The 12,182-nt window shown below is 39.7% G+C and overlaps 1 protein-coding gene across 3 annotated transcripts in view; it reads left to right on the top strand.

The window, feature by feature from the left end:
• The window catches only part of Tmem255a (transmembrane protein 255A), a 53,969-nt gene that overhangs the window by 28,079 nt on the left and 13,708 nt on the right, over window positions 1-12,182 (top strand). For all 3 annotated transcript variants that reach the window (XM_090326725.1, XM_090326724.1, XM_090326723.1), the window contains 2 exons: window positions 5,351-5,513; window positions 11,128-11,271. In XM_090326725.1, the coding sequence (XP_090182851.1) occupies window positions 5,351-5,513; window positions 11,128-11,271 (307 nt within the window). The remainder of the gene's footprint in view (window positions 1-5,350; window positions 5,514-11,127; window positions 11,272-12,182) is intronic.

The following is a 12,182-nucleotide window of genomic DNA, read 5'->3' as shown; positions in this document are numbered from 1 at the left end:
TAAATTCTGTTTAGCAGAGCCCTTAATTAAATATTTTTAACTGACCACTTAAATCTTATTTATCGTTCTGAATTTCATGACATCTGGCTTATTATCTTAAAGCAAGTTTTACCACTTTAAAAAATTTACCTGCCCTAGGGCTTGAGCTGTGAGTCTGGGTGCTGTCCCTGAGCTTTTTTTGTTCAAGGCTAGCATGCTACCACTTGAATCACAGTCTACTTCCAGCTTTCTGTGCTTAATTGGAGACAAAAGTCTCACAAACTTTCCTAACTAGACTATCTTTTTAAATGTTTTCCTCAGATCTGAGCTTCCTGAGTAGTTAGGATTACAGATGTGAGCTACCAGAGCCCAGCTGCAGCTGTTGTTTTTAATAAAGAAATGAGAAACTCTGCTAAACTCTGAGGACCCAAAGAGCAGGGAGAATGATCTAATCTTATCTACATGCTCTCACTCGATCACAGGGCTAGTCATGAGTAAAGAGCTGATGAAAAGCAAGTGACATTTGTTACAAAGGACTCAGATTTGGGTTTTTTGTAGTTCTTTTTTTCATGAGAAAAAGAAAATACTGCACTAGATAATGGCAGGGGTCCTGAGAACATGGCCTCTAAAGATCTTCAAGTCTAGAAATGGCTTTCGCATATCTTGTGTCTGGAGTTCAATGCCAGGCATCTTTCAGTGACCTTTACCAAATCTGTGGTACTCAGATCCCAAGGGCAAAGCCAGTAGAAAAAGAATTGCTTAGCTTTAACATCAGGTGATAAACTCAGGCCATGAGACAGTCCCACAGTCGAAGGAAAACTTTTTCCTGGGGCTTCTTCCAGCCAGAGCCAATGACACCTCAACTCAGGACCTAAATATAGCTAAGCAACCAACATTCTGAGGCTTGGAGACTTTAATTTTGCCGAATGAAGGTTTGTTTTCCACATGCAATGCCTATTTTTAATCAATTGCCAGTTCCTCTGGTTCATTTCCTGGAAAGGAGGCCAAGAAAAAAAAAGTGGGAGCAAAACATCGGGCAGTCATTTTTATAGTGCTACAGAGTTTCTACTGTCCCCTTGAACCCACAGACCTTCTTTGACGTCATAGGTGGTGAGGTTTTAATACCAAACATAGATTATTCCATTTAGCCTTGTGCAGGAAGGTGGCTTTCTCTAGGACACAGGTCTTCAGTGGCTGCCTTTCAGAGTGCTTCTGGCTTTCATCTGCTCACTTGTCTTTGGAGAGGTCACGTCAATATCACTAGTTTTCAATGTATAACCTAAAGGAAATGGAGTGGTTTGTGAACTGCTTCAGCTGGTAACACATTTTTTAAAAAGATAATTTATTCCCCTTCATTGCTTCCTTTGACAATTTTTATATAGCTCCTACTATGTGTCAGGGGCTGTTCTCAAAGAATTTGCACCAGAAAGACAGTATTTCCCTTAAGAAACTCATTTTTCCAGGAACACAACTGGAAAATGTAGCTTACATGCAGAGAGGTAAGGGGAGGGGGAAGGGAAAGGAAGGGGAGAGATAGAGAGGAGGTAACAACAGAGAGAGGAGAGAACTAGGAGATGAGAGAAATGGGAGAGAGAGAGAGAGAGAGAGAGAGAGAGAGAGAGAGAGAGAGAGAGAGAGAGAGAGAGAGAGAGAGAGAGAGAGAGAGAGAGAGAGAGATAGAGAGAGAACTGTCTACCTGACAAGAATTCCCAAGTGGTCTCAGGTTCCTGACCTCTAAAAGGATGCCTACCTATTTTTATCCAAGATCTGCTACTATCTCCTATTATAAGTGGCATCAGAAATGAAGAGAGGTTATCTGTTTCCTTAAGTCTACAAGAATATGGAGATCAAGGGGAACATGCCTATATTACATAATCAACCTCACAATCATGATCTTTAACCTTTCTACCATTGTGCTAGAAAGTAAGGGAACCACAAAGCAATGTAATAGGTGACCCTTGCCTTCTTGAGTGTAGAGTCCAGGGGATAAGCTACTATGAGGGCACTAGAGTACCTATACTTTGAATGGTATGGAAACATTAGGACATGTAGAGAACACAAGGCAGTACTTTCTATGGAAGGGAAAAAATCTGAAAAAAAAACATTTGAAATAAATCCTACCATAGCTATCCTGGAGCTTCTTAACACTCTAAGCTAGCTGGAGTATAGACTCTCTTTGGAGCTGCATTGTGGCCAGTGGGAATTTGGACATATTTTCCAAAGATAGTGGAGAGGCACGGAAATGTCCTGATTGAACAAATGGCATAGTTTAAATAAAAGTGTTTTAGGAAGAGTAATCAGGCAGCCATGTGGTCTAGCAGGAGGGCATTGCAGCCTGAGTACGGATGCAGTGGGAATCAAAAGATGGAGTTTCAGAGGAAGCTCTGTCCAGAGAACTAGACCAAATGAAATCATGAATTTCAAACAGAAAGAAACCACATTAATTGGCTAACATATGAACTCTATGTAAATATTAACTTGCTTTTTGCCTCCTGGTTCCGTTTAAACTTTTAAATAGAGGTAGAATCAATCAAATTGAAATCAAACATATCTTTTCTAAAGTTATCTAATATATTTATTTTTGCATTCCTAAGGATGGAACCCAGAGACTTGCACATTTTAGGCAAGAGCTCTTCCACAGCACCACATCTCCAGCCCTGATTTCCTAAATACCAGAACTATTAACCTATGTCCATGTTGAGACATGAGCTTCTAAAGAATTAATGCTTTTCTCATGGAATTCAAAGTGTTGAATTGCATTGACAAATGTGGCTCTCTGGAGGAACAAAATTTTGCTACATGTTTTTGTGGGTGTTGATATTATGCGCTACAGTATGGCTTTCATGTGTGTCATCATTAAATCTTACGGGCTCAGACAGGTTAAGAAAGTTGGTTAAGATCAAGCAGCAAAAATAAAAAATAGCAATAATGAGGATTTCAATGCAGTTCATGCCAAGTTCACGATGGAAGTCACCGTAGATAATTTGGGAGGTAAGCAAAGAGAATTTGAAAGACCCCAGAACCTGACTACCAAGCCACTATTGTACCCTTCCAATCTCACATGCACTACGTGTACAGGCCTACCATTTTCAGGGGATGGTCCCTGCATAGCTGTGTCTTATGGGGCAGTACGTAATCTGTACATCTTTCCATCCTGGTCCTCAAGACCTGGTATAGTACCAACTCACAAGAGACGCTCAAAGCGTGCTTAGCAACAGCTTCTATAGACATATTCCTAAAAATGGGGCTATCAGATTCAACCTTTGATTAAATGTATTGCCCTCAAAAATTCCACGATGGGAGTATATTATTGAAAACTGGGTCCCCAATATTGATAGGTTTATTATCACAGATTCCTGTATCCAAGCCCTAGAGATTCTGCCAGAAACAGTGGGACTGGGCCTGGATTCTGCATGTTTAACTATTTTTTACTCCAAGACACATGCACATATGCACAAATACACACAGTGGGACACTTAGAGGCACATACCAATAACATGATGCCACATACTGGCAGAAAAAAATATCTGATGATTTATTTTTGCTGGTCCTGGGCTTGAACTCAGGGCCTGAGCACTGTCTTTGGGCTTTCTCAAGGCTAGAGCTCTACCACTTGAGCCACAGCACCATTTCCGGCTTTTTCTATGTATATGTAGTATCGAGGAATTGAACCCATTCTTTGTGCATGCTAGGCAGGCACTCTACCACTAGGCCAAACTCCCGGCCCATATCTGATGATTTTAATGCTGGCTGACATTCCTCAGAAAAACTGACACTAAAAATCCTCAAATAAATTGATTTGTAAAGTTTAAAAATCTCTTCTATATATATATATATTCCCTCCTTGGTTTAGTGCAGATCAATCTTTAATATTTGTTTTGAGGCAGAGTCTCCCTATGTAGCCCAGGCTGCTCCAACTCAGAGACATTCCTGCCTCAGACTTTTAAGTACTGTGATTACAAATTAATGCCACTGTACCTGACAACCTTTGATCATGTTTTTTTTTCTTTTTTGTTTTAGTGTTCTTATACCAGGCAAGTCACATGTAATAATTATCCGGATTCTGGGATGTTTAATTTTGAGGGTAACTCTAAAAACTATCATGTTTCACATTTGTTATCAATTCTAGTAGCCAAATTGTTAACTGCTTTATAACAACTAGGAGGATAGGAACATCCATTGAATTAATTCGATTGGTATTTATGCAGCACCAAATACGTATTAGGCACTGAACAAAATGTACCAATCCCTTGCCCCCATGGAAACCATATTCAAGTTGGAAGGGCAATCAATACTGAAGCAAACACATCACTAAGCTATTTGCATAGGAATGCGGGGCTCTAAAGGAATAGAGAAGGGTAATGTGTTAAGTCTGCTCAGGCTGCCATAACAAAAATGTCATAGACTACATGGCTTCAACAACAGAATTTTATTTTCTCACACTTAGAGACTGGGAATTCTGAGATCAGGTTACCAGCAGTCAGCTTTTGGTGGGAGCTTTCTAGACCTCATCATCTAATAAAGCTGTCAGTCCTGTCAGATGAAAATCTCATCCTGAAGACAATAAACTTAATTATCTTCTAAAATCGCTATTTACAAATACAGTCAGTTCAGTTGTCTCTCAGTATATGGGGGAATATTGGTTCTAGCCACCAGTCTCCTGATGATATCAAAGTCCACAGATGCTTAATCTTTTATAGAAAATTGAATATTTGTATATAACTACATGCAGCCTGTTGTATTCTTTAAATTATTTACAGATCACTTATATCACCTACTCTAATATAATTACTATGTAAATAGCTGTTACACTGCTTTGTGTAGAGAAAAGGGATAGGAAAAAGTCTAAAGAAGAAAAAATGCCAACTTACTTATTAAAATATTTTCAATCCATGGTTGGTTAAACACATGCAGAAACTGTGTAGAGAGTTTACTCTACAATCTCATTAAGGGTTAAGTTTCTTCCACATATGAATTTAATGAGCTACCATTTGGTCCACAGCTAGTCATGTGATTGAAAGCAATTGGACTGGGTGGTTAGGGTGGCCTCTTCAAGAAAGTGATACTCTGCTCTGTAAAATACACTAGCACCATGCCTAGTAGATAACAAGTGTCAAGTGAGTTCTATCTAGGAGTAATGTTAATGACAGATCCAGGAATTTCTCTGACAAATCATTTCTTATTTTTGTTAGATAAACCACAATCAGGTTTTGATTTGTTATTGTGTCTGGCTCCCCAAGCGCATGGCTATGATGTCCCCTTGAACAGCTCTCCACCTGCCCCAAGTCTTTTTGCTGAACTATATGGTAGCCAAATCCCTGGGGGAAGTCCAATGCCAGGAAACTGACAATGTGTGTTCCTTCCAATGTAGCAGGGTGGAGATCACTGGTGGGTACTACGAATATATCGATGTCAGCAGCTGCCAGGATATTATCCACCTCTACCATCTGCTGTGGTCTGCCACCATCCTCAACATTGTCGGCCTGTTCCTGGGTATCATCACTGCAGCTGTCCTGGGAGGCTTTAAGGATATGGTAAGGAAGGAAGTGACTTTTCCATTTCACAGTAACCTCCATTGCAGGTAGGGGACAGGGGTAGGTAGTTAGATGCAATAGAGATCCACCTTTGGAAGGGAGGAACCAGAGATATTTCCTTTAAGGACATAACTGCCTTCAAGTTAAAGGAGTTAGGTAGCATAATCAGCCTGGAAAGATTTCTTGTTAATATGTACATTTTGGTGGTAAGATGGGAAGAGGGTAGATGGGAGGAGGGTAGATGGGAGGAGGGTAGATGGGAGGAGGGTAGGATGTTTTCAGTTCCCTTGTTCATAGTGGCTATGAATCTATCATACCCTCTCCCTGACGCTTTTAGTGGAAACTTGCTTATTTCGTTTTTCCCTTAACAGTTTTTGGGAGAGAAGATAGGTTTATAGGTAAAATAAACCTAGCTTTACCCTTCATGGGAATGTCATCCTGGACTTTCTTTGTTAAAAGCAACTAGGCTTTTTTGTTTTAACATTTAAAGAGCCAGCCTTGGGCTAAGCTTCTAGGCTGCTCTTGCTTCAAGCTCAGTATTTGAACCTATCCATATTTTTGTTCATCTCCTTCAAATCTTTTCCCTATTTGTGTGTGTGTGTGTGTGTGTGTGTGTGTGTGTGTGTGTGTGTGCACGCGCGCCCATGGGTGTGTCTATAAATGTACACCAGCACTCAGTACCCAATAATCGATTCCCCTGTAATGATACCTGCCTCCCTTTACATGTACAGAATTTCTATGCTCCTTTTTGCTAAGTTGATAAACCTTGATCTATGAAGTTGTAATTCTGAATCTTGTTTCTTATTAGAATCACCCGATGTATTTGCATGCCATCCCCCCAAACCTCATAAAAGTCAACATATCTGGGCTTCTCAGAGATTCTGATTAACTAGTCTAAACCAAAACCCAGGTATCAATGGTTTCTTAAAAAAATTCCACAACTGATTCTGACCCCCAGCAACTGTTGATTACCACTTACTTGAAGGAATGTTCCACAGCTGATTACCACTTATTTGAAGGAATGTTCCACGTATGCTTAGAGAGTTATTTTGTGCTAAAAAAAGACTTTCCTTTGACCCCAGAAATGATGCAGATTTTAGGCTCTTTGTTTTTTCTGACCTATTGTGGGGCCTGGAAGAAACAGGAACTTGAAAGACAGTTTGTAATTTAATCCTAGGCTGTCAAAAAGAGAAGTGACATTCAGGGGCGCGAGTTTGGCCTAGTGGTTAAAGTGCTTGCCTAGCATGCACGAAGACCTGGGTTTGATTCCTCGGTACCACATACATAGAAAAAACCAGAAGTGGTGCTGAGTCTCATGTGGTAGAGCTCTAGCCTTGAGAAAGTCCAAGGACAGTGCTTAAAGCCCTGAGCTCAAGCCCAGGACTGGCAAAAAAAAAGAAGTGACATTCACCAAGATATATTGGATTCATAAACTGTTTTGTTAAGTAGAAATTCCTTTGTAAATTTTTTTCTATATAAACAGAAAAAATATAGGTATTCCAGTGGGTGCAAAATGGTATCTCACCATGGTTTCGATTTGCCATTCCCTAATGGCTGATGATGTCAAGCATTTTTCATGTCCTTGTGGACACTTTGTACGCCTTCTTTGGCTCAATGACTACTTAAGTCTTTTTGCCCATTTTATTAATTAGGGGACTAGGGTTACTATGTAGCCAGAGCTGTCTTAGAATTCATTATCTTCCTGCTTCAGTGTTCCAGTGTGCTGGGATTACAGGGCCATGGCACCACTACGAATGGATTTTCTCATTTTTGAATGTGTCTTTTTGTTGTTGAATTCTAAGAGTTCTTTATATATTGTAGATACTAGACCCCTATCAGATATCTAATTTGCAAACATTTTCTCCCATTCTATGGGATGTATTTTCACTTTCCTGATAATGTCCTTTGATGCTCAATGTTTTTAATTTCAACGAGATATGCTTTGTCGATCTTGGTTGTTGTTGCACATGCTTTTGGTATTGTATCTTAGAACCTATTGCCAAATCCAAGGCCATGGAGATTTTTCCCTTTTTTCTATGAATTTTATATTTTCAGTAGTTACCTTTCGGTCTTTGTCCCATTTTGATTTAATTTTTGCTGTGAAGTAGGAATCCAATTTCATTCATTTTTTTTCTTGTCGATACCCAGTTGTCCAGCACAATTGTTCAATAGACTATTTTTCCCCATTGTAAGGCTTAGACTCCTTGGAAAAAATCAGTTAACCTCAGATATATAGATTTATCTTTGAATTCTTAGTTTCAATTACCTTTGATGTACAAGAGAATAAAGAGTTTATTGATGTTCTGTCTGGGGAAGTGCAATAGCCACCCGTTAATAATATCCTTCTGCATATTTACATTTTTTGCTCTTCACTATTACTACCTTGTGACATAGTTATTATGGTCTCTATTGAACACAGATAAGGAAACAGGCCAAGAAGGGTCAAGTGATTTGCTCAGAGCTAAGTAGCAGAACTGGGACTGAAGCCCAGATCACATCTATCAGATGCCAGAAGCCTTTTCTCTGTCTACTCCATCCCTGCTGTCCCTAACTCATGTTTGGTTAGCCCGTTTGGTTTTATAAGTGTAATAAACATTGCCTACTTTGTTTAGTTCTTTGAATAAAAATAAACAAGTCAGTTGTTTTTAACCATTGAGAGCTTCTTTGGCCAGTAAGATCAGAGGATGAAGGAAGTACCAAGCATTATTAAATGTCAACTTGGAAAGTCTCTCAAGAACCAGAAGGGAAAATAAAAGACATAAGAAAAGATCAGGAATGAAGGAAGGAGTGACATTGACCAAAAGCATTGTATTCATAACCTGACGTATGGAATTGTAATTCCTTTGTACAACTACTTAAGAAGAAGAAGAAGGACGGGGGAGGAGGAGAGGGAGGAGAAAGAGGAGAAGGAGGAGGGGGGGTAAAGAGGAGGAGGAGAAAGAGAAGAAAGAAGGAGGAGGAGGAAGAAGAAGGAAGGAGAAGGAGGAGGAGAAGGAAGAAGAGCAGGAGCCAGAGGAGGAGAGGGAGAGGGAAGAGAGGGAGGAGAGAGAGAGGAAGGAGGAATGGAGGGAGAGAGAAGAGGAAGAAGAGAAAGAGAAGAAAGGAGGAGGAGGAGGGAGGAGGAGGGAGGAGGAGGAGGAACTACTTGATTCATGATATAACACTAGTAGGTGTACAAGATGAAGCCACCAAGGAGGGAGAACTACAAAGAACACTTCTAATAACATGATGCCAAAAGTCCTGAGACAGTAACCTGGTGAGAATATGTGAGATACTTGGCCTAGGTCCAAATGTGGTTGATGATTGTATGTCTTCTTCTTGAGTAGAGTACCCTGGGGCCTATTGGGAGCCCAGAGGTACTGACTGATGGAAGCCATTTCCAGCAAGTGAGGACAGGAGCCAAGTGCTGTGAGCTGGCAGCCTTCAATAGAAAGGGTTAGGAGTCAGCATTTTTAGAGTTGTGGGATCCTGTAGGAAAGAAAAAAGGATGTCTTCATTCCAAGATCAGAGGTCCTTGGTAAAAATGAGCTCAAAGAAATGTTTGATGCATTGTTCTTTGATTATCAATGATATGAGGATTTAAGATGAATCTTTAAAACGGCGATGTATCTTGCCATCCTCTCCTAACTGGTATTTTTGGTGGGAAGTGAACTAGAGAGGAATAAAAGGGCAGTCGCTCAAAAATCTGCAATCATTATCTCAGAATAGACTCAGTTTTGTCCAGACAAAATTGCTTTAGCCATTTCCTGTGCTACCTAGTAACTTTGTTTGACTAGAGCTCAGAATACTAATGGTCAATAATGAGAGTCTTAGAGCTTAAGCCACAGAATTTTAACACCCACCCATACACTTCTACATGTGCACACAAATAGAGCAGGGTAAAATCAGAATTATTGGTTTAAACCATAACCAGACTGTTTCTCAGGCCATCTCTTTTGTCTCATTGCTACCTAAGCCTTTATCACCTTTTTCTGCACTTCATCTTCCTTTCTGTCTTGTTGCCTTGTCATTTTCTCTCCACTCTCAGTCCTTGTGGTATTACAATGACCATTCAACTTTCTTTTGTTGTTACTTCTTTCTTTGTGAAAATCAATTTCCTTTCAACAATGATCCTGGATGCCTAGCCTAATTTGAGCACACCAAAACTTTTGTAAACATAGTTCCCATTATATCAATGTTTCCCCATAGTTAGGTTCGGTTTATTTGGATAAAAGAGCTGTTTTCATTTTGCAAGAGGTGGGAGGCTGTGTTTTTAAATGGTCAGAAAACCCAGGGAACATGATTTTGGGTGAAATTTCTTCTAAGAATTCTGGACATTTCTGCATTTCTAAGAGATCTTCCTCTGAAAAGCATGTCAGGTCTTGGTATAGTGAATTTTCACACCATTAGGTAGAGGTTGGTAAACAATTCTCTTGTTGGTAAGCTGACTTGTAATGACGGAGTCCTTCAGACCTCCTACACAAGTCAATAGTCACCCACTCCTGCCAAAACTCTAATGTGGTTGCCTGTGCCACTGCCAAAGTCTGCCTACATATTTTCACTATTTGTCCTTTGTATCTTCAGGAGCGTTCATTAGAAAGAATCCTCACTTTTGTAATTATTTTGTGATTAAATGCACCCTGCCAAACCAAGAGCAGTGAACTTCAGCCTTGTCTTTTCAACAGTTTTCCTTTCAAGTCTTATTTTTTTAACCCTTATTTGTTTGTTTTTGCCAGTCCTGGAGTTTGAACTCAGGGCCTGAGCACTGTCCTTGGGCTTTCTCAAGGCTAGCACTCTACCACTTGAACCATAGCATCACTTCCAGCTTTTTCTATGTATGTAGTACCAAGGAATCGAACCCGGGTCTTCATGCATGCTAGGGAAGCACTCTACCACTAGGCCAAACTCCCGGCACCTAACCCTTATTTTTTAGAAAAAAAAAAAGACCACAGAAATGATTCAGGTTTTCTATAGGTTTGACTTTTTCAAGTTAAAAAAATGGTAGAAAATACCATACTACATATTAGCTTTAAAACTTTAAAACTTTGAATTAAAAAAATCTTTGAATTAAACTCCAAAAGAATAAACCCAGTTAATGGGCAAATTTAGACAATTTTCAAAAGAAGTAAAAATGGTCAATAAACACATGAAGGAATATTCCAATGTCTTTACCATAAAGGAAAGGTAAATCAAAATGACATGGAGATATTAACTCTCACAGTCAGAATGGCTATCACCAAAAACAAACAAAAATAGCTGGCGCCAGTGGCGCATGCCTGTAATCCTAGCTACTCAAGATGCTGAGATGTGAGGATTGAAGTTCAAAGCCATCCAGGGCACAAAATTCTCAAAGTCTGTGAGACTCTTATCTGCAATTAACCACCAGAAAGCCGGAAGTGGCCCTTAGCTGAAGTGGTAGAGCACTAGCCTTGAGCTAAAGTGCTTAGGGGCAGTACCCAGGTCCAGAGTTCAAGCTCCATGACCAACAAAAATAAGTAAGTAAATAAATAAGATAAAAACAAGGCAAATGTTGGTGAAGGTGCAGGGAAAAAGGGACACATACACTGCTGATGGAAATGTAATAATCATTCTAGTGATAAAAATTTATGTTATATTCATTTATGTTTTTCTATAGAACCCCACTCTTCCAGCACTGAACTGTTCTGTTGAAAACACACATCCGACCGTTTCTTACTATGCTCGTCCCCAAGTGGCATCATACAACACCTACTACCATAGCCCTCCACATCTGCCACCTTATTCTGCATATGACTTTCAGGTATGTTTGGAAAAGAAATTAACCTTCTAGTCCCTTTGTTCTCATTCACACTTTCATATTGTCTCTCTCATTTTAATTATTATTATGATTATTTAATTTATAATGTGAATGATGTAGTCTGACTATATCCAGTGGCCTTATAGCAGCCTGTGGGCCCCAATGGTTAGATTAAGGATTGTGTAGTTAAGGCAATGATGGGAGAGATGGCAAAGAAGAGAAATAGAAGAAAAACAGAATTATGCTGTTCCCACACATAGGAGTGAGTAACTAGGGTATAAAATGGCAGCTAAAATGAGTATCAGTACTACAGTATCATTAGTACATTACCATTAATCCTTGATCAACCGTGCTCTTGTCTAGACCTCTGCCATGAGAGCCCTGTCTTTGCTTCTTACACAAGTAACATTATGAGCCATACAGGGGTTTGAATCAAAAATGAAATGACAAGGTCTCTTTCTTTTTCTTCTGACTTCCCAACTGGGACTGCGCAAAGAAAAATATGTTTTGTTTAATGGTGCCCGCTCCCCTTTTTGTCTTCTTATTGTATAGATTAGAAATAGTGTCACAACTGGGTACAAGTGGCTCACACCTGTAATCCCAGCTAAGCAGGAGGATGAGCTGTGACGATCATGGTTCAAAACAGCTCAAGCAGTTTGAAAGTCCATGAAACTCATCTCCAATTAACTACCAGAAAATCAGAATTGGAGCTGTGGCTCAAAGTGTTAGCCTTGAGCAGAAAAGCTCAGGGATAATTCCTAGGCTTGGAGTTCAAGACCCACAACCAAAAGAAAAAAACTGTTGCTAAATCGACACTTTCACATTTTATTTTTGAGCAGAGATGAAATGAAACAGAGACAAAAACCCCAAGGGTTAAAAACAATTCATTGTCTGTAGAACACTGAACTGGTTAC

Source organism: Megascapheus bottae, chromosome X (genome assembly GCF_031878675.1).
Source record: "Megascapheus bottae isolate mThoBot1 chromosome X, mThoBot2.hap1, whole genome shotgun sequence".
Lineage (NCBI taxonomy): Eukaryota > Metazoa > Chordata > Mammalia > Rodentia > Geomyidae > Megascapheus > Megascapheus bottae.
This window is presented reverse-complemented; position numbering and strand designations above follow the sequence as displayed.